The sequence below is a fragment of the Passer montanus genome, unplaced genomic scaffold (genome assembly GCF_014805655.1).
Source record: "Passer montanus isolate IOZ18808 unplaced genomic scaffold, ASM1480565v1 scaffold224, whole genome shotgun sequence".
Classification (NCBI taxonomy): Eukaryota; Metazoa; Chordata; class Aves; order Passeriformes; family Passeridae; genus Passer; species Passer montanus.
The window spans coordinates 204,805-227,022 of NW_024366860.1; the positions used below are offsets into that span (position 1 = coordinate 204,805).

General features: G+C 57.2%; 2 protein-coding genes across 6 annotated transcripts; one reads left to right on the forward strand and one right to left on the reverse strand.

The window, feature by feature from the left end:
• The first annotated feature begins 113 nt into the window (after positions 1-113).
• SETDB1 (SET domain bifurcated histone lysine methyltransferase 1) lies at positions 114-17,318 on the forward strand. 5 transcript variants are annotated; one of them, XM_039710145.1, is made up of 22 exons: positions 114-165; positions 709-931; positions 1,164-1,330; positions 2,291-2,328; positions 2,444-2,543; positions 2,835-3,005; positions 3,269-3,470; positions 4,376-4,449; positions 4,730-4,920; positions 5,300-5,474; positions 5,935-6,055; positions 8,160-8,318; positions 9,156-9,746; positions 10,148-10,264; positions 10,522-10,691; positions 11,553-12,175; positions 12,643-12,671; positions 12,758-12,890; positions 13,403-13,553; positions 13,862-14,076; positions 14,992-15,080; positions 15,526-17,318. In XM_039710145.1, exons 2-22 carry the CDS (start codon positions 720-722, stop codon positions 15,641-15,643), a joined length of 3,846 nt encoding a protein of 1,281 aa, XP_039566079.1. In that variant the 5' UTR covers positions 114-165; positions 709-719; the 3' UTR covers positions 15,644-17,318. The 5 variants fall into 5 exon arrangements, with proteins under 5 accessions (XP_039566079.1, XP_039566081.1, XP_039566083.1 ...); XM_039710146.1 differs by lacking the exon at positions 114-165 and adding an exon at positions 211-228; XM_039710147.1 differs by lacking the exon at positions 2,835-3,005.
• Positions 17,319-17,647: 329 nt separating this feature from the next.
• Positions 17,648-21,662, reverse strand: CERS2 (ceramide synthase 2). The gene is made up of 11 exons (XM_039710163.1): positions 21,516-21,662; positions 20,308-20,481; positions 19,817-19,934; positions 19,614-19,732; positions 19,386-19,443; positions 19,255-19,305; positions 19,007-19,099; positions 18,694-18,822; positions 18,512-18,618; positions 18,257-18,410; positions 17,648-18,064 (listed from the first exon to the last, which is right to left on the reverse strand). Exons 2-11 carry the CDS (start codon positions 20,478-20,480, stop codon positions 17,936-17,938), a joined length of 1,131 nt encoding a protein of 376 aa, XP_039566097.1. The 5' UTR covers position 20,481; positions 21,516-21,662; the 3' UTR covers positions 17,648-17,935.
• Between the last annotated feature and the right edge of the window lie 556 nt (positions 21,663-22,218).

The following is a 22,218-nucleotide window of genomic DNA, read 5'->3' on the forward strand; positions in this document are numbered from 1 at the left end:
CCGATTCCCGCGGGATTCACCCCGCGATTCCCAGAGGAATTCATTTATTCCCGAATTTCGGGGATTTCTCCCCCGTCCCCTCACCACCCCGGACCGCCAGGGGGCGCCAGGCGCGCGCAGGAAGTGACGTCACGCGGCGGGCTCCGCTCCGGTTCCGCGGCACCGGTGAGTGAGGAGGGGCGGCCGGCGCTGAGGGGAACGGGGAGGCCTGTGGGGGCCTGTGAGCGGGTGGGATGGACGGGCAGGGCTGGGAGGGGATGAGGGGGACCCGGTGTGGGGCAATGAGGGGAGCGGGGGGGGCTGTGAGGGGATCGGGATGGCTGTGAGGGTACCGGAGGGGTTGTGAGGGGATCGAGGGGGCTGTGAGGGTACCTGGGGGCTGTGAGGGGACCGGAGGGGTTGTGAGGGGACCTGGCAGGTCTGTGAGGGAACCGGAGGGGTTGTGAGGGGATAGGGGAGGGGTTGTGAGGGTACCGGGGGGTTGTGAGGGGATCGAGGGGGCTATGAGGGTACCTGGAGGTTGTGAGGGGACCTGGCGGAGCTGTGAGGGGACTGGGGGGGTTGTGAGGGGACTGGGGGGGTTGTGAGGGTATCTGGGGGCTGTGAGGGGACGTTGGGGCAGAGGAAGGTGGGAAAGGGTGAGGCAGCTCCCATGATCTCCCTCCCCAACCTCTCCCTCATCACCTCACCTTCCTCCCCTGGCCTCAGGTGCGGCCGAGATGGATTCCCAGGACATGGAGGAGCTGCAGGAGGAGGTGATGGAGGAGCTGGGCATCTCCATGGAGGAGCTGCGGGAGATCATCGACAGGGAGGTGGAGAATTCCGAGTGGGTGAGGCAGCGGAAGCAGCAGCTGGAGGAGCTGGAGCAGTGCATGAGGCACAAGGAGGAGGAGGTGGCCCACGTTGACCAGCTCATCGACGATGCTGTGAGGTGTGTGGGCCTGGAGGGAGCTGCAGTTCCGGGCAGGGGGATGTGGGGGGCTGCTCCCTCTCCTTCAGGGCAGACCCGTGGTGTGGCTGTTTAACGAGGCACACTGACAACTTTCCCCCCAAGGCTTTAAACCCTTCCTGAGGACGCTTCCCTCGGCTGGCTCATCGCTCCCTCAGCGTTCAGGGGTAGCTCCCTGTGGAGCTCCAGGGGCACAGCTGGTTTCCCCCCCCAGGGCCATGGACAAGTGCGAGACGCTGGCCAAGGAGCTGTTCTCCATGATGGGCCTGCAGTACCGGGAGAGCAGCTCGGAGGACGAGGCACCGGCGGCCACGGAAGTGATCGAGATCCCTGACGAGGAGGACGACGACGTCATGAGCGTGGACTCGGGCTGGAAACGCAGTTCAGTGTCCCCGGGGGGCCAGGGCAGGGCTGGGGACAAGGGGGTGCTCTTAGCTCGTGGGGAGCATCTGCCAGATCCTGTCTGTGTCCCAAAAATGCAGTTCAGTGTCCCTGGGGGGCCAGGCCAGGGCAGGGCTGGGGACAGGGGGGTGCTCTTAGCTCGTGGGGAGCATCTGTCAGATCCTCTTTGTGTCCCCAGCAGGGCCAGGGCAGGGCTGGGGACAAGGGGGTGCTCTTAGCTCGTGGGGAGCATCTACCAGATCCTGTCTGTGTCCCAAAAATGCAGTTCAGTTCAGTTTGTGTCCCAAAAATGCAGTTCAGTGTCCCCAGCAGGGACATGGCAGGGTGGGGACAGGGGAATGCACTTAGCTAAGGACAGAATCTGCCAGATCCTGTTTGGATCCCCAAAACGCAGTTCAGTGTCCCCAGCAGGGCCATGGGAGGGTTGGGGACAAGGGGATGTCCTTAGCTCAAGGAGAGCATCTGCCAGACCCTGTCTGTGTCCCAGGAATGCAGTTCAGTGTCCCCAGCAGGGCCATGGGAGGGCTGGGGACAAGGGGATGCCCTTAGCTCAAGGAGAGCATCTGCCAGATCCTGTCTGTGTCCCAGAAATGCAGTTCAGTGTCCCCAGCAGGGCCAGGGGAAGGATGGGGACAAAGGAATGCCCTTAGCTCGTGGGGAGCATCTGCCAGACGCTGTCTGTGTCCCAGAATTCCTGGAATCCCAGAATTCCTGGAGTCCCCAGTGGGATTTCACCCTTTTCCCACCTGCCTCACTGTTGTCCCCATGATCCCACATGGGGAGAGGTGGCAGAGGAAAAGCTTTGTCTGGTTGGGTTTCCTGGCAGAGATTTGGGATGGGCACTTTTCCCTGTTTCCTCTGCTCTCTGTGATTTAATTAGGATGGATTTTTTTCACAAAAAAAAAGGGTTTTAAACCACTGTTTTCTCTTCACTGACAGGCAGCAGCAGTCCCAGAATCTCCAGGGATCAGACTCTGGTGAGTGGGGAGGCCCTGCGTAGAGATGTTTCCTCATGTGGGGTTTTATGAGACACCACGTTGTATTAGGTGCAAAAAACCAAAAGTTTCTGTGTTTCCCTTCTCTTTCCTCCAGCTGAGGGAAGCAATGGCTGCCATGAGGAAATCTGCCCGGGATGTTGCAAAATTCATGGATGCTGTAAACAAGAAAACCAACTTGCAGGAAGCACAGAAAGGTGTGGGAGCTTCCAGGGGCCATGTGCCCTTGCTTCCCAAAATGGAAAAACAATGATCTGCTTTCCCTGCTGGAAATCTCCATTCATGTTTATTGATCCCAAACTGCTGTTCTAATTCAGGGTAGATTGGTTCTGAATTCCTGCTTCTTTTCCAAGCTGTTTCCATTCAGTAAAAAGGAGGCACTTGAGCTGCCTGAGAGGAAGAAAAACAGGAATTCTTCTTCCAGAACTGTGCTTCCAGCTGTGCTTTGGGTGATTTAGAACTGACTTTCTGCTGTTGTTCCTTGGTAGATGCACAGCCCCCTCAGGAACCTCCTGGCACTGCCCAGCCTGTCACTGTCCCTGCAGCCCCTAGCAATGATCTCAACACTGATGGGGACCTCAAAGTGGGCATGAGGATTTTGGGGAAAAAAAGAACCAAGACGTGGCACAAGGGGACGTTGATTGCCATCCAGCCAGTGGGTATGTGGGCTCTCCTGGGATTTTGGGTGGGAAACCTGGATTAAAGGGTGTCAGAGCACGTGATGTCACCTGGAAGGGATTGTAGGAGCAACACACCTCCACTGCTTCACCCTCCAAATTAAATCCTGAAAGGCTTTGAAATTAATTCTGAATTAATTCTGAATAAATGATCTCAGAGCATTGGAATTCTACGGTGAAACCACTTGCCTTTTGTTTATTTTCCCTTCTGTTTATTTCCTGTTTGCTTTAAAATGTCTTTCCAGGTGCTGGCAAGAAATACAAAGTGAAGTTTGATAACAAAGGAAAGAGTTTGCTCTCGGGCAACCACATTGCCTACGATTACCACCCGTCTGCTGAGAGGCACCACGTGGGCAGGAGGGTGGTGGCCAGGTACAAGGATGGCAATCAGATGTGGCTCTATGCTGGCATCGTGGCTGAGACCCCCAATGTCAAGAATAAAGACAGGTATGCCTTATTTCCCATGGTCATGCACTCCCATCTCTGCTTTGTTTTTGTTTTAGGCCAAAAAATAAAAGGGTTTATTTGAATACCCTTCAGGTGCTGAATTGAGGCCTCCCCAGGAAAGCCATTCTGACTTTCTTCATCTTTCTTATCTCAGGGTGGAGCTTCCACTCTTGCCCGTGGCCCTGATTCAGGAATTAGATCTGTTAATTTATTCAAATTATCACCCAAATGTTGAGTCTGGGCTCCTTGAGGCATGAAACAGTGGGAGGAAATAGGGGCCCTGTGAGGGCAGAGTGGCACTGGTGGTGGCAGAGCTCTTCAGGAGGAGAAGGAGCAGGTTTGGAGCAGCTTTTTTAGGAATAAAAACAGGCCTAGGCTGCTCTGATCTATTAAAATAAAGGTTTGTGGTTTTCCTGAAGTGATTGATAAAGGATTTTATTTCCCTGGATCTGATGGAAATTGTGCTGGATTTTATCTGATTTGTGTTTAGTAATTGAAAATGAGCTGAATTTGATACTCCAAGTGCAACCTCTCTCCTGGTTGTGATGCTGATCCCTCATCCTGCAGCTTTTGTACAGCTCCAGGGCTTGAGTCCTTACTCAGAGGCACTAAGTGTGTGCCTTATCCATCTTCCCTGCAGGAACCAGCAGCAATTAAACATTTTCTCTTCCTTTATCTCCCTTTCCTGAAGCACAGAGAGGATTTGGAGCAGAGGAAAAGGGCCTGGCTGGGAATTGTGCTGTTAGCAGCCATGGGGAGCACAGGGAGCATTTGTAGCTCTTCATTCTGTCCTCACCCAGGACTGGGCTGTCTCCAGGAGGAGCAGGAGAGGTTCTGCACTTCCATTCTGTGGAGTGAGAAGTGTTCTCCTCATCTCCCATTCCTGATTCCCCTTTGTTTTCCAGGTTCCTGATCTTCTTCGACGATGGCTACGCGTCGTACGTGAAGGAGTGGGAGCTGTACCCAGTCTGCAGGCCACGTGAGTGATCCCTGTCCCTCCTGGCCTGCTGAGCTTTTGGGAAGAGCCTGGCTCCAAAAACGGCTGTGTCCCTTGTGGTGCTGAGCCTGAAGACATCTGAAATCCTGGTTTATTGCCAGGGGGGGTTCAGGATGCCCCACCACCAACATTCCAGCCCTCGGGATCACCCCTTGATTGACCTTAGTAAAAATGCACCTGGGATATCCTAAAAAAAAAAAAAATTAAATGTTCTCTCTGGTTTATGCTATTTCTTTTCTTCCACGTGTCCCTTTCCAAACAGTGAAAAAAGCCTGGGAAGACATTGAGGATGTTTCCTGTCGGGATTTTATTGAGGAATACATCACTGCCTACCCCAACCGACCCATGGTTCTGCTGAAGAATGGGCAGCTGATCAAAACCGAGTGGGAAGGGACCTGGTGGAAATCCAGAGTGGAAGAAGTGGATGGAAGCCTGGTGAAAATCCTTTTCCTGGTAGGAATTTCCCTTTTCCCATTAGGATTGAATTTGAGGCTGGGGATTTGATAAATTCTTTTTTCGTTGCTAATCATGGAAATAATTGAGATTGGAAGAATCTCTGAGATCTTGGAGTTTGAGGCCCTGAACCATGTGCCCAAGTGCCACATCCACAGCAATTTTGGACAATTTTGGACAATTCCAGGGGTAGTAATTCCACCACTGCCCTGGTCAGCCTGCCAGGGCATGAACACCCTTTCCAGGAAGAAATTTTCCTTAATACCTGATTAGAGATTTCAACGTAATTAATTGGGTTTGACAATTTATTGTCTGTTCTGACTGCTGTTTGTCAATGCTCATTGCTGTCTCCTTGTGCTCTCTCTGTGTCTCACTCCAGGAGGCTCTTCCCATGGGAACTGCAGGTGTTTCCTTCTCCTTCCCACAAGAGGACAGACGTTGTGAGTGGATTTACCGAGGCTCCACACGCCTCGAGCCCATGTTCAGCATGAAAACTTCAGCTTCCACCCAGGAAAAGAAGCAGAGTGGGCAAACCAGGACTCGTCCCAACGTTGGTTGGTGGCATCTTTTGGTTTCATTTAGAGCCTAGGATTTAACTGGAGGCTGGTTTGGGTGTGGTGGGTTTTTTAGCTGAGTTCCTGGAGTTTCAGGTTTCTAGGTTTTGGTTTTCTTTCTTTTGACAGGAGATTTCAGATTTGCAGCGAGTCTTTTCCCCTGGCACAGGAGATTTAGATTTCCAGGGTTTTTGTCCTCTGGCATAGGAGATTTAGATTTCCAGTGGGATTTTTCTCCTGGAATAATGCCACAAAACCAAACTGCACTTGGGTGAAGTGACCAGATTTTTTGGGGGAGTTGCTGTGCTCTGAGCTCAGTGATGTCCCACCATCAATCCTAAATCCCTCTGTTTTGCTTCCTTCCAGGAACAAGTCAGTGTTTTGGGGCCTGTATAGCCAACTTGGGATAATATTAGGGATTTTTCCTGCTGACTCTCTGGCTTTTCACCTTCCCCATCAGGTGCTGTGAGGAGCAAGGGCCCTGTGGTCCAGTACACCCAGGATTTAGCAGGAGCTGGTCCCCAGTACAAGGCTCCAGAGCCAGCTGCACGTCCTGCATCTCCGCAGCCTGCAGAGATGGAGTAAGTACCAGAGCCACCTCCAGCACCTTCCACCTCTTTGCTTCTCTCCAGCACTCAGCTCTCTCAGGCACCACCTTTTCTGTGCAGAGGAATCCTCAGGTGCAAGTGTCCTCCATGGCTTTAGCCATGATTTTGGGGCAAAACTTTTACCTAAAGCTGCTGGATGAATAACTGGGGGCGGGAGCTGAGAGCCAACAACTCCCCGAGCCGAATATTCCTCCTCAGGGCTAAAGCTTCGCACTTGCCTTTCCAAATTAGACTTTGCTCTTTCTCTTCCCAAAACCTGAATTGCTCCCTCGTGTCACGATCCAGGCGCTGGCCCCCGGCTGCCTTGTGTCCCTCCACGTGGACTGCCCTGCTCGCTGACCTCGCTGGGAATTCGGGATCAGCGGTCGGTCCCGGTGGGCACGGAGCAATCCACGGCCAAGCCGCTGCCAGGGGCCCAAGGGGGACATCCCCGGAGCTGCAGGCTGGAGGAGGCCTGGAGGAAGGAGGAACTCGGCTTGGTGATGAAGGGAGTGTGTTGGAGGACACCAGGGAACCTGGGGATGTGCTGGGGGACTTGTTAGGGGAGGGAGAGGCTCTCCCAGTTGATTTTTGTCAGCGCTGTGGATTTCCCATCTGGATTTATGGCTGCCTGGCCCCGTGCCAGCATGTCTTCTGCTCTCACTGTGCCCTGCTGGTGGGACATGAGGGAGGCAGGGCATGTCCCAGGTGTCAGCAGCCTGTGCAGGAGGTCAATCTTTACTCCCCACAGCCTTTCCAGGTGTAGCAGCAGCTCAAACCCCACCTGCCCCAGCTGAGGGTCCTGGGGGCTCCTCTCCAAGCAGCAGTGCAATATAACCTAGTTTACCCCTGGAAATGCTCCCTCTGTGCTGGTCTGACCAGGATTTGGGACTGGAAGCCACAAGAACATCACCTTTTCCATAATGCCAGAGAGATTCTGGCTGCTGAAGGAGGTCCTGGAGTGCACAGCTGGGCCCCCAGCCCTGCAGGTCCAGCTGGGCTGGGACTGGGACACCCCGGGACCATGGGCAGTGTCACAACATGAAGACAACCAAGCTGGACCTGCAGCCCCACGTGTCATCACTGAATCCTTTCCCATTCAGGCCTTGCAGTGTTTTACAAGGAATTTTTTTCCCTCTTGGGCTTGGCTTTAGGACGTGGTTTTTGTGCAGCTGCTTCCCTGCCCTTAAATCCCAACTGTGAGGGAAGGAGGCAGCCAGGCCTGGCTGTGTCCATGCTGGTCCCAGGGATTCTGTGGGGCTCAAACACTTGGATTTCAGATGATTAAAACTAAGAACAGTCTCCTCACTGTGGTGTCTTGTTTCCTCTGAGGAAAGCCTGGGTTTCTCCCCCCTCTTTCAAGTTCTTCTCGGTGTTGTCACCACTTCTGGCTGGTTTAAGCCCATTTTTCCTCTTGCTCTTTTTGAGATGTGTTTGAAGACTTTGCTTTCAGGCAGCTGTTGGCAGAAGCCCTCATCCCTTCCTGCTCTCTTTGTCTCCTCCCTTTCTCCCCAGTAACTTCAGTTTTTCCTCTTCAGCAGCTGGTTTGGTGTAGTTTTCTGTTTTATTGATGTAAATGGATTGAAAACCTCCTGGAATGGTTTGGAAACCTGCAGTTGATTGAAAACCCCTGAAATGGGTTGAGAACCTGGTTTTGGTTTTTTTTGCAGCCCGTACTAGCTCTTTCATCAGGGATGTTATTACATTTCCTTGCACAATCTTATCTTGTTCTTTAGTCCTTGCAAGAGAATCCTGGATTTGTTCCTCCTACTCAAGCCTGGTTAAGCTTCTAGAAACTGGTTTCTGCTAACCCAGGGTGTCTTCATGGCCTGGTTTGTCCAGCTTCCTGGGATTAAGGCCTTGGGCATCCTTGTTATTTCAAAATCAGAAGTCTCTTGGAGCTGCAGCTGAGTTCTGAAATTCTGAGTGGTTGTGGGATTGCTGTAGCAGAAATGGGCTGATTTTCACACTTATTAGTTAAAAAAGCACTGCTGGGATTCTCCTGGGTTTCTGAATTCCACGGGGCAGTGTTACTTTGATTCCCGGTGTTACTTTGTTTTTCCATGTTCTGAATCAGCTTCTTCTTCCCTTCCTGCAGGTGCTCAGACACCCAGCTGGCCCAGGGCAGAAAGCAGGTGGCCAAGAAAAGCACTTCCTTCCGTCCTGGCTCCGTGGGCTCCGGGCACTCGTCCCCATCCTCCCCTGTCCTCGGGGACACCCCAGCAGCTGGGAGGGCCCTCCCAGCCCCGCAGCACCGGTGAGCAGAGCTCGGGTGGGACACATCCACGAGTCCTCCCATCTGGGGTGTGGGGACACGTGTGGGACCTGTGTGTGCTGGTGGGGTTCTGCTGGGGATTCAGCAGCTCACGTCATGGGGAGGTGGAAGAGGTTGGAAAAGCCTCTGGGTTCATGGAGGCCCCCCCAGCACTGCCAAGCAGCTGTGATTTCCTGGAGGGCAGTCGATTTCCTTTGGGTTTTGGGGGTCAAGAGCACAGTCCCCAAGTGCCACATCCACTTGTACTTTGAGCACTTGCAGAGATGGTGACTTCTCCACCTTCCAGTGCCTGAGCACCTAGATCCTGCTGGTCACAGAGTGGTTGGTGTAACCCAGGTCCTGTTGCCCACCTGTCCTCGTGTCCCTTCTCTCCCCACCTGCACATCCCTTCACCCCCTCTCTCCCCTCCCAATGCCTGAGTACCCAGGTCCTTCTGGTCACACAGTGTCCAGTGTAAGCAGGTGCTGTTGCCCACCTGTCCTCGTGTCCCTTCTCTCCCCACCTGCACATGCCTTGTGTCCATTCTCTCCCCACCTGCACATCCCTTAACCCCATCTCCCCTCCCAATGCCTGAGTACCCAGGTCCTTCTGGTCACACAGTGTCCAGTGTAAGCAGGTGCTGTTGCCCACCTGTCCTCGTGTCCCTTCTCTCCCCACCTGCACATCCCTTCACCCCCTCTCTCCCCTCCCAATGCCTGAGTACCCAGGTCCTGCTGGTCACACAGTGGTCGGTCTAAGCAGGTCCTGTTGCCCACCTGGCCTCGTGTCCCTTCTCTCCCCACCTGCACATCCCTTCCTGATCCCCCTCTCTCCCCGCAGCGCCCCCAGCAGCGTCCCCTCCCAGCCCTTCCACGGCATGATGGACCGCGTTCCCAGCGAGCCTTCCTACCGCGCCCCTCTGGAGAAAACCTTCTACTTCCCCCATGTGTGCAACTACGACTGCCTGGCGCGGGTGCGGCCGGTGCGCAGCGACCAGTACCGCAGCCGCAACCCGCTGCTCATCCCGCTGCTCTACGACTTCCGCCGCATGACGGCGCGGCGCCGCGTCAACCGCAAGATGGGCTTCCACGTGCTCTACAAAACGCCCTGCGGGCTCTGCCTGCGCTCCATGCACGAGATCGAGCGCTACCTCTTCGAGACGGACTGCGACTTCTTGTTCCTGGAGATGTTCTGCCTGGATCCCTACGTGCTGGTGGACCGCAAGTTCCAGCCTTACAAGCCCTACTACTACATCGCGGACATCACCAAGGGCAAGGAGGACGTGCCGCTGTCGTGCGTCAACGAGATCGACAACACGCCGCCGCCGCAGGTGGCTTACAGCAAGGAGAGGATCCCCGGGAAAGGGGTGTACATCAACACCAGCTGGGAGTTCCTCGTGGGCTGTGACTGCAAGGATGGCTGCAGGGACAAGTAGGTGACTGCTGCTGGGTGAGGGGACAGCACTGGGGCTGAGTGAGGTGCCCAGGGGATGCCCCAAGGTGGGTCTGGTCTGGGATTTAAACCCGTGTGGGTTAGTTTGTTGCAGGTTTTGTGGTTTGGGTTGGGAGGGATATTAAAAATTATCCAGTTCCCACTCCTGACATGGGCAGGGAGAACTTCTGCTAGCCCAGGTTGCTCCAAGCCCAGTCCACCCTGGCCTTGGACACTTCCAGAGATGAGAAACCCACAGCTTCTCTTGGAATGGAGTGGAATCAAACCACTTCTCCTGCTTGATTCCAAGTCAAACCCTTTGTGCCCATCTCTGCCTAAAGATGTGATTTATTTTCCTGTCTCCAGACTGATCTCATGGCTCTTCCTGTGTCTCCCTGCAGATCCAGGTGTGCCTGTCACCAGCTGACCATCCAGGCCAGCGGCTGCACCCCTGGAGGGCAAATCAACCCCAACTCAGGCTACCAGCACAAGAGGCTGGAGGAGTGTCTTCCAACAGGGTGAGCAGAGCCCTCACAAGCACCAGCCCCAGATCCACTGAGAGGGACTTGATCCTGGGTATCCCAGTGCCTCTGGTCTTGGTTCTTCTGCCAGCTGTGGAATGGTTTGGGTTGGAAGGGCCCTTGGGGATTATCCAGAACATGGGTTCCTCCAAGCCTGGTCCTCTGGGATTTCTGTGCATAACCCCAGCACTGCCAACACCACAGACTTTGGGATGTTTCTTCATCCTGGAAATTCTCCTTCTCCTTTCTTCCAGTGTTTATGAGTGCAACAAGAGGTGCAAGTGCAACGTGAACATGTGCACCAACCGCCTGGTCCAGCACGGCCTGCAGGTGCGGCTGCAGCTCTTCAAGACCCAGAACAAAGGTTGGGGCATTCGCTGCCTCGACGACATCGCCAAGGGCTCCTTTGTCTGCATCTACGCAGGTGGGAGCTCACCTGGCACGTGGAAACCAGAGGGGAAGCCAGAGATGGGAATGGAGCTGGGGAAGGGGTTGGAGCACAGGGAGGAGGGTCTGGAGAACTCCTGAGGAAGCTGGGTGGGTTCATCCTGGAGAAAAGGAGGCTCAGGTGGGACCTTTTGGCCCTCTCCAATGCCTTGAGGAGGTTTAAGTTGCACATTCAGGAAAATTTCTTCCTGGGAAGGGTGGTCAGGCTGCCCAGGGAGGGGGTAGAGTCACTGTCCCTGAAACTGCTCAAAAGCACATGGATGTGGCACTTGGGGACATGGCTCGGTGCTGGGGGGAACAGTGGGACTCAGAAGCTCTTCCAACCCAATGATTCCATGATTCCAAAATGCACCAGAAGGAGTGTGAAGCTCCTGCCATGCTGTTTTGGGGATTGGAGGGTGAAAGCTGAGCTGATGAACTTGCCCAACACTGCAGAACCCTTGCGGTGGCAGTGCCAGTGTCACAAGATGTCCCCTGGGCTGTCCTTGAGGTGACCCAGCCCCAGCCCTGCTTCCTGTGCTCAGTGAACCGGCCGGGCCCGGCACAGCCCACGAGATGCAGAAGTTGTGTTGGCTCTGGAACAGAGCCACGCACATCCAGAGCTGCTGCCTCTCTGCTCTTCCAGCCCTTCCCAGGCTCTGCTTGAGCTGCTCTGTAGAGATTTCTGGGCTGAAAATCTTGATTTTAGCTCAACCACAAGCTTCAGGGTTCTGTTACGTCGAGATATGTTGTCATTTCCCAGCCCAGCTTTGGAATAAAATTATGTCATCCCTGTTTTCTCCTCCGTGGGCTTCGGAGAGGATAAAAGAAAACTCACACTTTGTTTTCTCCCCCCCAGGGAAAATCCTGACAGATGACTTCGCTGACAAAGAGGGGCTGGAGATGGGTGACGAGTACTTTGCCAACCTGGACCACATCGAGAGCGTGGAGAACTTCAAGGAGGGCTACGAGAGCGACGCCAAGTGCTCCTCGGACAACAGCGGCGTGGACCTCAAGGACGACGACGACGACGAGGAGAACACGGGCACAGAGGAGCTGGAGGAATCCAACGAGGACAGCTCCGATGACAACTTCTGCAAGGACGAGAGCTTGGGCAGCAGCTCGGTGCTGCGCAGCTACGCCACGCGCCGGCAGACGCGCGGCCAGCGCGACCACGGCCCCTCGGAGGCGGCCTCCAAGGACTCGGGGCTCACACGGCCCCTCGGCCACGAGGAGCCCACCTCAGCTGCCCCCTGCAAGCTGCCCGTGTCTGAGGAGGTCTCCAAGAACAAAGTGGCCTCGTGGTTGAGCTCCAACAACGTGGCTGAGAGCTTCCAGGACAGCGACAGCGCCTCGTCGTTCAGGGTGGGAGAAGGGGCAGAAGGCAAGGCTGTGAAGATGGAGGTCCCTGCGGAGAGGGAGAAGGGCTGTGCTTCCACGCCAGGAGATGTGAATGGAGAGGCAAAGGTGGCCAAGAAGGAGGTGAGGGAGAGATGAGGAATGGGAGAGTTAAAGGCAGGGAGGTGCTGCTGCTCCAGTGGCTCTTCTACCCTTACAGCACATCCAGGGCGACTGTGGGGCTGTTGGATGTCCCTGTGCTCAGCTCTCCTGGCTTCTCTGGCTTTTCCCCTCCCAGCGAGGGAGTTTGTGGCACAAAAGGCTGCAAAAGTCACTTGATGGGAGCAGAGCTGAACATCCTCCTGCCTGGGGACCTGAGGGACACGGCTGGGGACAGCAGGGACATGGAAGTGGTCCCTGTCCACCCCCTGCTCCAGGGAGGGCACTTGGAGTCCCCCAGGGAGGGGAATCTCCATGCTGGGTGTCACACTGAGTGTGGGGACAGGCAGCATCTCACTTGGGCTGGCATTTTGGGGAACAATTCCATAGAAAGGCTGTAGAGTGCTCAAGAAGGGAGAGATTCCAATCACCTGTGCTTCTCCCCTCTGCAGGAACCTGAAGAATCAACCAAAATTCCCGGGTAAGATTCCTTAAATCATTTTTCCCACCTGGCCTGTGGACAGTTTTCCCTGGAGATCCAGGTGTGAGCTGCTTGTGTCCCTGCAGGCTGAGCAGCCTGGGAAGGAGGTATGGCTACAACCCCTGCCCTCCCAGGCTGGAGGGGATCCGGAGGCCGCTGAGCGGGACCGTGCTGCTGCAGAGCCGCCGGCGATCCCTGGCCCCAGCGCCCACCTCGGAGGTGAGAGGGACCCCCAGCCTGGAGGGGCCACCCCCAAACCCCTTCTTCAACCTTCTTTTGGGTCATTTTCAGCCTTTGGTTCCCAGTTGAGCTGTGATTTCCTGGAGGGCAGTCAATCGCCTTTGGATTTTGGGGCGTCTTTTGTGGATCTGAACAATCAAAAAAAAGAGGAGAGTGTAGGATTTTGGGTGGGATTTGGCACCTTGGTTTGCACACCTGGGACTCATTGTTTGCCAGAACCATCTGCAGGAAGCCATCCTGGTGAACTGTCCTTGTTTTTTGGGGACTTCTCCCTTCCTTTTGAGCACCTCATGCTGCAGGATCTCAAGCAGAACTCAGCTGCCCCCCAAAATGCCACAGGTGTTCCAAACACTGACCTGTGGGCCGTGGTGCCCAGAGGGGGGGATCTCTTCCCAAAGGGTAGGAACAGAGGGGGTGAGCTGGAGGAGAGCACCATATTCCTGGGGAAAAGGGAGGCTGGGATGCACTCCAGGAGCTGTTCCTGTCCCCAGAATGTGCTGATGGTGTCGAGCAGCACCGACAGCGACGAGGAGCACAGGGCAGGACAGGCCCCGGGCACAGCCAACGACAGCGACGACATCCAGACCATTTCCTCAGGATCTGAGGAAGAGGAGGACAAAAAAAATTCATCATCTGGGTCAGGTGAGGGGCGAGATCAGGGCTGAGGGTGGGAAGTTTTGGTTGGAAAGCACCAGGAAGGGCTCGTGAGGCCGTGTCCCACAGCTGAGCTTGGAACCTTCCCCTTGCATTTGGCAAGACAAAATTCCAAAATCTGCTCCTCAAAAGCAGATATTTTTGGGTGTTTTAAGAAAAAGCAACAGTGAGGCTTGTGGTGGGTTGCAGCCTGGGCTGGGTTGATCCTGGAGTGGTGTTGGGCTCGGAAGGGTTTGTCACTTCTGAGTGGAGCAGCAGCAGGGACGGCCCTGCTGGATGAACCCACCTCCCCGCAGGCCCCGTGAAGAGACAGGTGGCTGTGAAATCCACCCGAGGCTTCGCCCTGAAATCCACCCACGGCATCGCCATCAAATCCACGCCGCTGGCGGCGGCCGACAAGGGCGAGAGCGCGGGGCCCGTGCGCCGCAGCACGCGGCAGTTCTACGACGGGGAGGAGAACTGCTACATCATCGACGCCAAGCTCGAGGGCAACCTGGGCCGCTACCTCAACGTGAGTCAGCCCCTGCTGTTACATTTTAGCTCCACGGCGTGATCTGTTTCACCCCTGGGAAATGTTTATTGCAAGTGATCCTCCCCTGAAGGGGCTGTGGCTGTAATCACATCGGGCCAAGTTTTGTTCCCAGTTTGAATCTTCCTGTTAAGCTGAGTGCTCTCTTGGCCCCTTTTCTCTCCAGGCTCTGCCTCCTCCTTCCCCCCTTCTCCCTCAGAAACCATGCTGCTCCTGGGGTTGGAATCCCCAAAAAACCCTCATCTAATTAGCACCCCTCTAATTAGAGGGGTCTCCTTGCCTGCCTGCTGCTACCAATGAACTTGCAGTTTAGGGGACCCCCAGGGAGTCCCCACAAATGAACTGCAGCATGGGCTGAGCTGTCTGCTCAGTGGGGCTCTTCCTCCCCAGTCCTGCTGTGATTTCCACCAGTTTTAGACCTTCCAAAGGGCAGAGTGAGGCATGGAGCAGCCAGTTTCCCTTCTTGTTTTACTCCCAAATCTTTGAGTTCTGGTGAATCCCTGCCGTGTGCCTCTCTGCTCCTCCAGTGAATCCTCACAGCAATAATTCATCAGAGAATTTTATCCCTCTCTCCCTGGCTGCCTCAGCCTCATCCTGGAGCGGAGGGAGAAGTGGGGAAAGAGCAGGTTTGGGAGGATGATGCACCTTCCTGAGTGAAAAAACAGCTGCTCCAGCCTGGTGGGAGCAGGAACGGCCCCGTCAGTCCTTCCAGAGCCCGTTACCTTTGAGTGTGGATCTTATGACTCAGCCCGGGCGTGCAGCCTGTTCCAGCAGGATTCCTCTGGATGTGGCAGGCAAAGCAGGAATGCTGCTTGTTTATAAAGGCTCTGTTCAGCGCTGGCAGCTCGGCCTCCCTGCCCGGGCAGCAGCTCAGGCTCTTCTCTGTTGCCATTACAGCACAGCTGCACCCCAAACCTCTTTGTGCAGAACGTCTTCGTGGACACCCACGACCTTCGCTTCCCCTGGGTCGCCTTCTTTGCCAGCAAGTGAGTCCTGGAGTGCTGGGAGGGGCTGGGATTCCTGGGTTTTGCTGGGAGCTGGCTCCATGGCCAGGGCTGGGTGTTCCCTGCTGCTGGAAACCCCATTCCCTGTTTCCCATCGTTCCTGTGCAGAGAAAACCTCGGTGGCAGGTGAGATCCTCTCTCTTGTGCTGGAGATTCTGGTGTGATTCCCACCAGTTTTAGACCTTCCCAAAGGGCTGAGTGAGGCATGGAGCAGCCAATTTCCCTTCTTGTTTTACTCCCAAATCTTTGAGTTCTGGTGAATCCCTGCCGTGTGCCTCTCTGCTCCTCCAGTGAATCCTCACAGGAATGATTCCTCAGGGAGTTTTATCCCCTTGACATGGAAGTGTGGCTCCCTTCTCCCATCCAGTTTCTCCTCTTTTCTGGAGCAGCCTCCTCACCCATCCTGTGTGGTTTTTGTCCTTCCCAGGCGGATCAGAGCTGGCACAGAGCTGACCTGGGATTACAACTACGAGGTTGGCAGCGTGGAGGGCAAGGAGCTGCTGTGCTGCTGCGGGGCCATCGACTGCCGGGGCCGGCTGCTCTGAGCCCCCCTGCTCCCTGCCAGCAGCTCCCACCTCTCCACAGGCCTGCTGCTCACTTTCCCTCAGTGAGGGTGAAGTTTCTTCTCCAGAGGTTCTCAGTTCTCCCGTTCAGCTGGAAAATCACAGATGGACACGGAGCAGGGAGGGGCCTGGGCTGTGCTGGGGGGTGATTCCCACCTTCCAGAGGCTCCAGTTATCCCACAGGATATCCCTCCCTCAAGGAATGAGCTTTTCCTGCTCTCTTCCATCTTTCCACCAAATTTAAGGCACAAACCTCCTTTATCCAGCAGCAAGCACTTCCCCAGTGTTCCTGGGAAGGGCTTCCCAGTTGGGATTGAGGTCTTGGAAGTGGGAGGGAGGATGGTGGAAAGAATCCCTGGAAGACTGGACCAATCAGGATTTATAGAATTCAGGCAAAAAAAAAGACAAAAAGTTAAATATCTGTCTTCACCTGTGAGCTGTAAAGAATCTTTCAGTTGCTAAAAAGCAATAAAAGTGTGTTTTTCTATTAAAAACAACCTACCCTGATCTCGAGACACAGCAAAGAGCCCTGGAAAAGCAGAGTTGAACTGCTGCCATCACCTTTGTTTCCCTGGGGTTTGCAGGAAAAATGCCAGACGTGGATGGGCCCAGGCAAAGGAATAAGGAGCTCCCACATTTTCACCTTTCCTTCACCTTTCCTCAAAACAAACACTCCTTAAACCCTTCCACTGGGGAAAATGACAGAGGAAGGGGTTGGGATTTTGTTGGGGAAGCAGATCTGGTGCCTCTCCCCAGAATGTCACAGAGAGCCCCAGGCTGGCTCTGGGTACCCGGCCCCAGGCCCAGGCGTGGGGCTTGGGTTTCTTTTTTGTTTGGGGGGAGGAAGGAGGGAAGGCACCAGAACAGATCCAAAGGGTTTAAAATCCACCCTGAGAACTGGATGAAAGAGGTGAGGTTTGACAAACTGGGATCAAATCTCACATTCTTGACGTGGAAAAGCCCAAGCTGGGAGGTGCTGGAGTCAATTCCAGCCATCCCAGCCCCCATACCCAGCACCAGCCCACTCAAAGCAGCCCTGCACAAGGGAGGCTTGTTGGGTTTTTTCCTGCTAAATAACCTTTTTTTTTTTTCCCTTTGTAAAATAAAACCTTTCTGGGGCCTCCTGGAGCTCCAGTTCCATCCTGAGTGTCCACCTCAATGGAGGCTTTGTCATCCCAGCGGGGCTGCAGCTCCTCAGGGAACCCAAACCCACGCTCCAGCCTGGCCTTGAAGACTTGGAGAACTTGAAGGAGAAAAAGAAATACATAAAAACCATCAAAATCCTCAACTCTGCCCATTTTTAGCACTGCCTAAGGGATCTATGCCAAAATAACTTCCCACCCCAGGGCCACTGTGCCACTCACAGAACATGCCCAAATCTTGAATTTTTTTACCCAAGTTTATTAGTTTTTTAAACTTTTAATATATTTAACCTTTTCTTTATTAAAAAAAAAAAAACCCAACCAAAAAACCAAGAATAACAAAACACGTTTTGGTCTGACATTGGTTAATGGTCCTTTTCCCCCCACCCCTCCGTGCTGGGAGGTCTCACAGCATCCCAAAGGATGCAGGAGACAGAGCCAAGCCCGGCTCCTTCTGTCTTCCAAATAAATAGAAAGAAAAGGAGGAAAAAAAACCAAAAAAAAAAGGAAAAAAATCAAGTTGGAAATTTGTCCTGTTACAGCTGGGAGAGGCCACGGAGAGGGAGAGACTCAAAATCCATTTACCGAAGAGAAATGAGAGAGGATTAAACTCTGTGAGACACAAGGAGTGACTCAGCCCCGCAGTTCCTTCCCCCAAGTACTTCCACAGTGTCATCCCATCATTCAGGCACGGAACACCCAGGAATTCCCTGCTCCTCCCTCCCAGTTCGGGGAGCAGGGGCTCAGCCGGCTTTTCCAGCCGGACACAGCTCAGGAAAAGGGGGATTTTCCCCTCCCCCCGGTGAAGGAATGCTTGGGATCCCGGGAAGAAGCCGGCCCGGGGGGATGGAGCCGGCCCGGGGGGATGGAGCCGATCCCGGGAAGGAGCCGGTCCCGGGAAGGAGCCGGCCGGGGGGATGGAGCCGGTCCCGGTGCGCTCCCCGCCTGTCCCGGGGAGCCGCGGTGGATTAAGGCAGCAGGTGAGAGGTGGAAGGGCACCAGCGGTGAGTGTGAGGCAGAGCTGCGGCCCCGCTCCGAGGGGAGGGGCCCGGCAGGCGCTCCGGGTCCCGTGTGGAGCGGCCGGAGGGGCCGGGCCGGCAGCAGGAGGTGGCAGCTCTCGGGTCCGGGGCGCTCAGTCGGTTTTGCGGTGGTTGTTGTTGAGGACAGGGTGGCCGTTGGAGAGGGGCCCGTTCTTGGCCACCTCCTCCTCCTCCTCAGAGTTGTCCGTCTCCTCACGGTCGCTCCGCTCGTCCTCCACCACCTGTGGGCAGAGGGAAAAGGGGGTTCAGGCACCAGCCCAACATTTTCCTGCCGTGCCTCAGTTTCCCCATTGCAACCACAGCGGTTTCTCCCCACTGAGGGCTGCCCAGGATCTGGTGAGCAGTTGGGACTCAGGATTCAGGATCTGGGGGTCACCCCGAGTGGCTCCTTCCCCACGATGCTCCTCTCTCACCTTTCCAGTTATGAACTTCTGGGCCATGCGGATGATGAGGTAGGCCCAGAAGATGTGCAGCGACTGCAGCACCACCATCATGAAGTTGAAGAAGTAGTAACCAAAGAAGGCGGGGTAGAGCTCCAGCGGATAGAACATGGTGCAGTGCATGATCCTGCCAGGAAAAGCCACCCTATCAGGGGCAGAACCAGCATCCCACCCCCCGAGACTCCCGCAGCCCCTGCCTCAGTTTCCCCGTTGCCCAGCAGAGCTCACCAGAAGGGCAGGATGACCAGGCGGGTGATGATGAAGACGGCGGCGAAGACGATGAAGATGTTGTTGCAGGTGTTCCTCCAGCCGGCGTAGTTGAACATCTTGGCAGACTGGGGAGGGGGCAGAGGGGTGAGCTGGGGAGGGGGCACGGCCTGGGGGGCAGCAGGGGAGGGGGACACACCAACCTCCAGCAGATAATCCGAGGAGTCGTGCAGGGCCATGATGAGCGTCCCGGCGCGGACGTAGTTGGCAAACCAGGAGAAGCTGATGAGGATGATGGTGGCCACGTGGTGGATGATCTGCTCTTTGAAGTCCTGTGCCCACAGCAATGGGGAGCTCAGCAGAGTGGGGGGGCTACAGCAGCCTGGACCCCACCCACAGCAAACCCCCATCCCACGGCCCCTGTGTGTCCCAGCTGCTCCCTCCTGCCCACCACGAGGCTGAGGAAAACCCTGCTGAGATGTCCCAGTGTCTCCCACCCCCTCCCTGAGCCCCCACCTTGCGCTTGACGTCGGAGGCGATGCTGAAGAGCAGGGACCAGTAGAAGGAGAGCTCGATCATGTAGTACCAGTACTGGGAGGGCAGAATGCTCTGGGGGCAAGGGACAGGTTGTGGGGGGGCTTCTGTGTCCCCCAGAGGGGTTTGGTCCCCCCCTGTGGGCACCGTCCGGGTGCCCTGAGGGGTGCCAAGAGCCCCCCCTGCAGATCCTGGTGGGCAGGAGAAGCTGGGGTGGGATCCGTGCTCACCTGGATGGGGTATCCCTTCCACACCTCCCGCAGGTCGTAGAACCAGGGTTTCTGCAGGGTGGGGAGGGGGAGACACAAAGTCAGAGGGGCCAGGGGGGCTGGGGGCGCAAGGGGAGGGGGGCAATACTCACATCCACTATGACAGCCATGCCAGCAATGAAAGCAATAAGGTAAAAGGTGAATCTCCAACTGGAAAAAGGAAGCAGACGGTCCTCAGACGGGCACCGGGGAGCAGCAGGGAGGAGGACAGATCCGGCATCTCCCACCCCCCGAGGCAGCCCCCGGCCAAGCTGGGACTCCCAGAGCCCCCCAGGGTGGGGGGACAGTGACAGCAGGCAGGCAGGGAGGGAGGGTCTCACCTGGCCTCCCGGAATTTCTTGAGCAGGCTGGGCCGGTCCTGGTTGCGGCGGCGGCGGAACCAGCGCTCGACCTGGCGCACGGTGCAGCCGCTCCTCTTGGCCAGCACCTCCACGTCGGCCTGGGGACAGCAGGGCAGCCCCACGGTGTCACACAGCCACCCTCACCCCCCACGGGCACCTCTGGGGACCCCCCCGGGCCTCACCTGCTTGGGGTGTTTGCTGGTGGCAGCGTAGAACTTCTCCAGCACGGCGTTGGGGGTGGCTTTTAACCGGACCTTCTCCTTGACGTTCAGGAGCCCGGCCAGGGGGGTGGCCACGTACCTGGGGAAGGAGTTGGGGACACAAACGTCACCTGGATGATTTGGTTCCATCAAAGCCACGCAGGGACCCCCAGCCACTCGGTGCTGGTGGCTTTTTCCCCCCGGGTCTCTCTGTCACGGGCTGTCCCCGCTCGGCCTCCCCCCCTCCTCTTGCTGTCCCAACAAAGCCGGGTCTGTTCCCTTTGTTTGCCCAACAAATCGCTGCCTAAACGCCGTGTTTGTGTGGGGAAAGGGGAGCACGTGGGCTTGTCAGGGGGGATCAGGACCCCCAGCTAGGCTGAGCACAAAGTGCCCACCCCAGGGTTCAGCCAGGGCACGGGGAGAGCTGGACCGGGGGCTCAGGACCCCTCCCCACCCCCAGGGAAGGGACTCACGTCTCAAAGAGGTGCCGGACAACGAGGAAGAGGAAGGCCAAGGGGAGGGTGATGTACAGGTCAGAGGCTTTGGCATAGACTCGCCCATCCCGGTCCTCCAGGTCAGCCCAGGTGAGGTTTGCCGGGAGCCAGAGCCGTTCCCACCAAAAACAGCTGTACAAGGTCTGAAACATGCTGGGGGGAGGGAAAGGGGGAGAGGTGAGGGGGCAGCTCCGAGGGGACGGCCGACCCCACCAGGCACCCCAATTTCCACCTCGGCTCCCGGGAGCAGCCGGTGAATTCCCCTCGGGGCGGCTCGCCTCGGGCTCCGAGGGACTTTGCTCCCGGCAGCCCGGAGGTCAGAGGGTGATCATTAACAGGGGCCCCGGTCCTGCTTCCAACCGGCAGCTCGGCCCCAGGGAAGAGCATCGGGAGCAGGGAGAAACCCCCCGAGCTGGGTTTCCCTCTCCAGAGCCGTGTGCGCACCCCGAGGCTGATCCAAACGCGATTCCCGGTGGGAAACGGAGCCCCCCGCCAGCCCGCCGAGGCCAGGCACAGCACCCGCGCGGGATTAGGGATTTGCTGGGGCACAATGAGCAGCTTTGTGCCTTAAAAAAGCCCCGGCCGGGGCAGCGCACCCCGGCTCCCCGCGGGGCGGGCACGGGCCGGGCTGGGCCGGCAGCCCCGGGAAGGGGATCCCGGGGCTGCGGCGAGGGCCGGGGCGGCTCCGCTGGGCTCGCGGAGGAAGAGGAACCACCGCGGCCGGTTTCGCAAGGGCAGGCGGGAGGGAGGCGCCGCAATTCCCGGCTGCCGCGGGCAGGTAACGGGAGGGGAGCGTGGGAGGCCGGGGTGAGGCCCCGGTCAGGGCCGGCGGCGCCTTCTGCCCCGCGGCACCGGGGGCACCGGGGGCAGCGGCAGGCCGGACCCTCGCCCAGAGGCGATTTAGGGGCGATCCTGAGGGAGACCCACAAAACCCCGGCGCGGGCGAGCCGTGGGCAGAAAAACGGGCCCGGGAGGGATCCGAGCCCGGGGGGTGCCACCGCTCCGCCTCCGCCCGGCCCCGCCCGGGCAGCCCCGGGGGGCCCTGCCCGACCCCGGCCGAGGGAGGCCCAACGCCCGCGGAAAGGCCCGGCCCGCGGGGCTGGAGCGGCGGGGAGCGGGCGGGAACCGGCCCGCGGCCCCTCCCGCAGCGGGGAGGCCCCGCGTGCCCCCGGGCCGGCCGCACTCACCCGGAGCCGTCACGGAGCCCTCACGGAGCCGTGCCCGCTCCCCTCACGGAGCCCTCACGGAGCCGCGCCCGCTCCCCCCTCGGTCCCGCGCGCGCCCCGCGCCAGGCAGCGGCGGCAGTGACGTCACCGCGAGCCGGGAGTGACGTCACCGCAACGCCGCGGGGAGAGGCGCCCGCCGCGGGGAGGGGCGGGGCGCAGGCGTGAGCAATCGAGCGCCGGGAGGGGAGCGGTGCACGCCCCCGTACATCCCAAAGACACCCCATAGACAGCCCCATAGACACCCCATAGACACCCCATAGACACCCTGTATGTGCCCGATGTAGACCCTGTAGACAGCCCTGTATGTGCCCCATAGACACCCTACAGACAGCCCTGTATGTGCCCTATAGACAGCCCGGTACGTGTCCCATATACTCCCCTCTGTGTGTGCCCTGTGCTCATCCCTACACACCCCTTACATGTCCCTCTGCACACCCCTGTGCACCCCTGGCACCCCAAAACCCCCCCTGTGCCCCCATTTTTGCCCCGCGGATCCCCAGAGACCCCGCTCGTGCCTGGCGCCCCCTGGCGGCCGCGCCGCGCCCCTGCACCCCCGGAGGAGCCGGGACCCCAAATCCCCCAAAACCCCCCAAATCCCCTAAACCCCAGAGGAACCATGACCCCAAATCCCCCAAACCCACAGAGGATCCATGACCCCAAACCC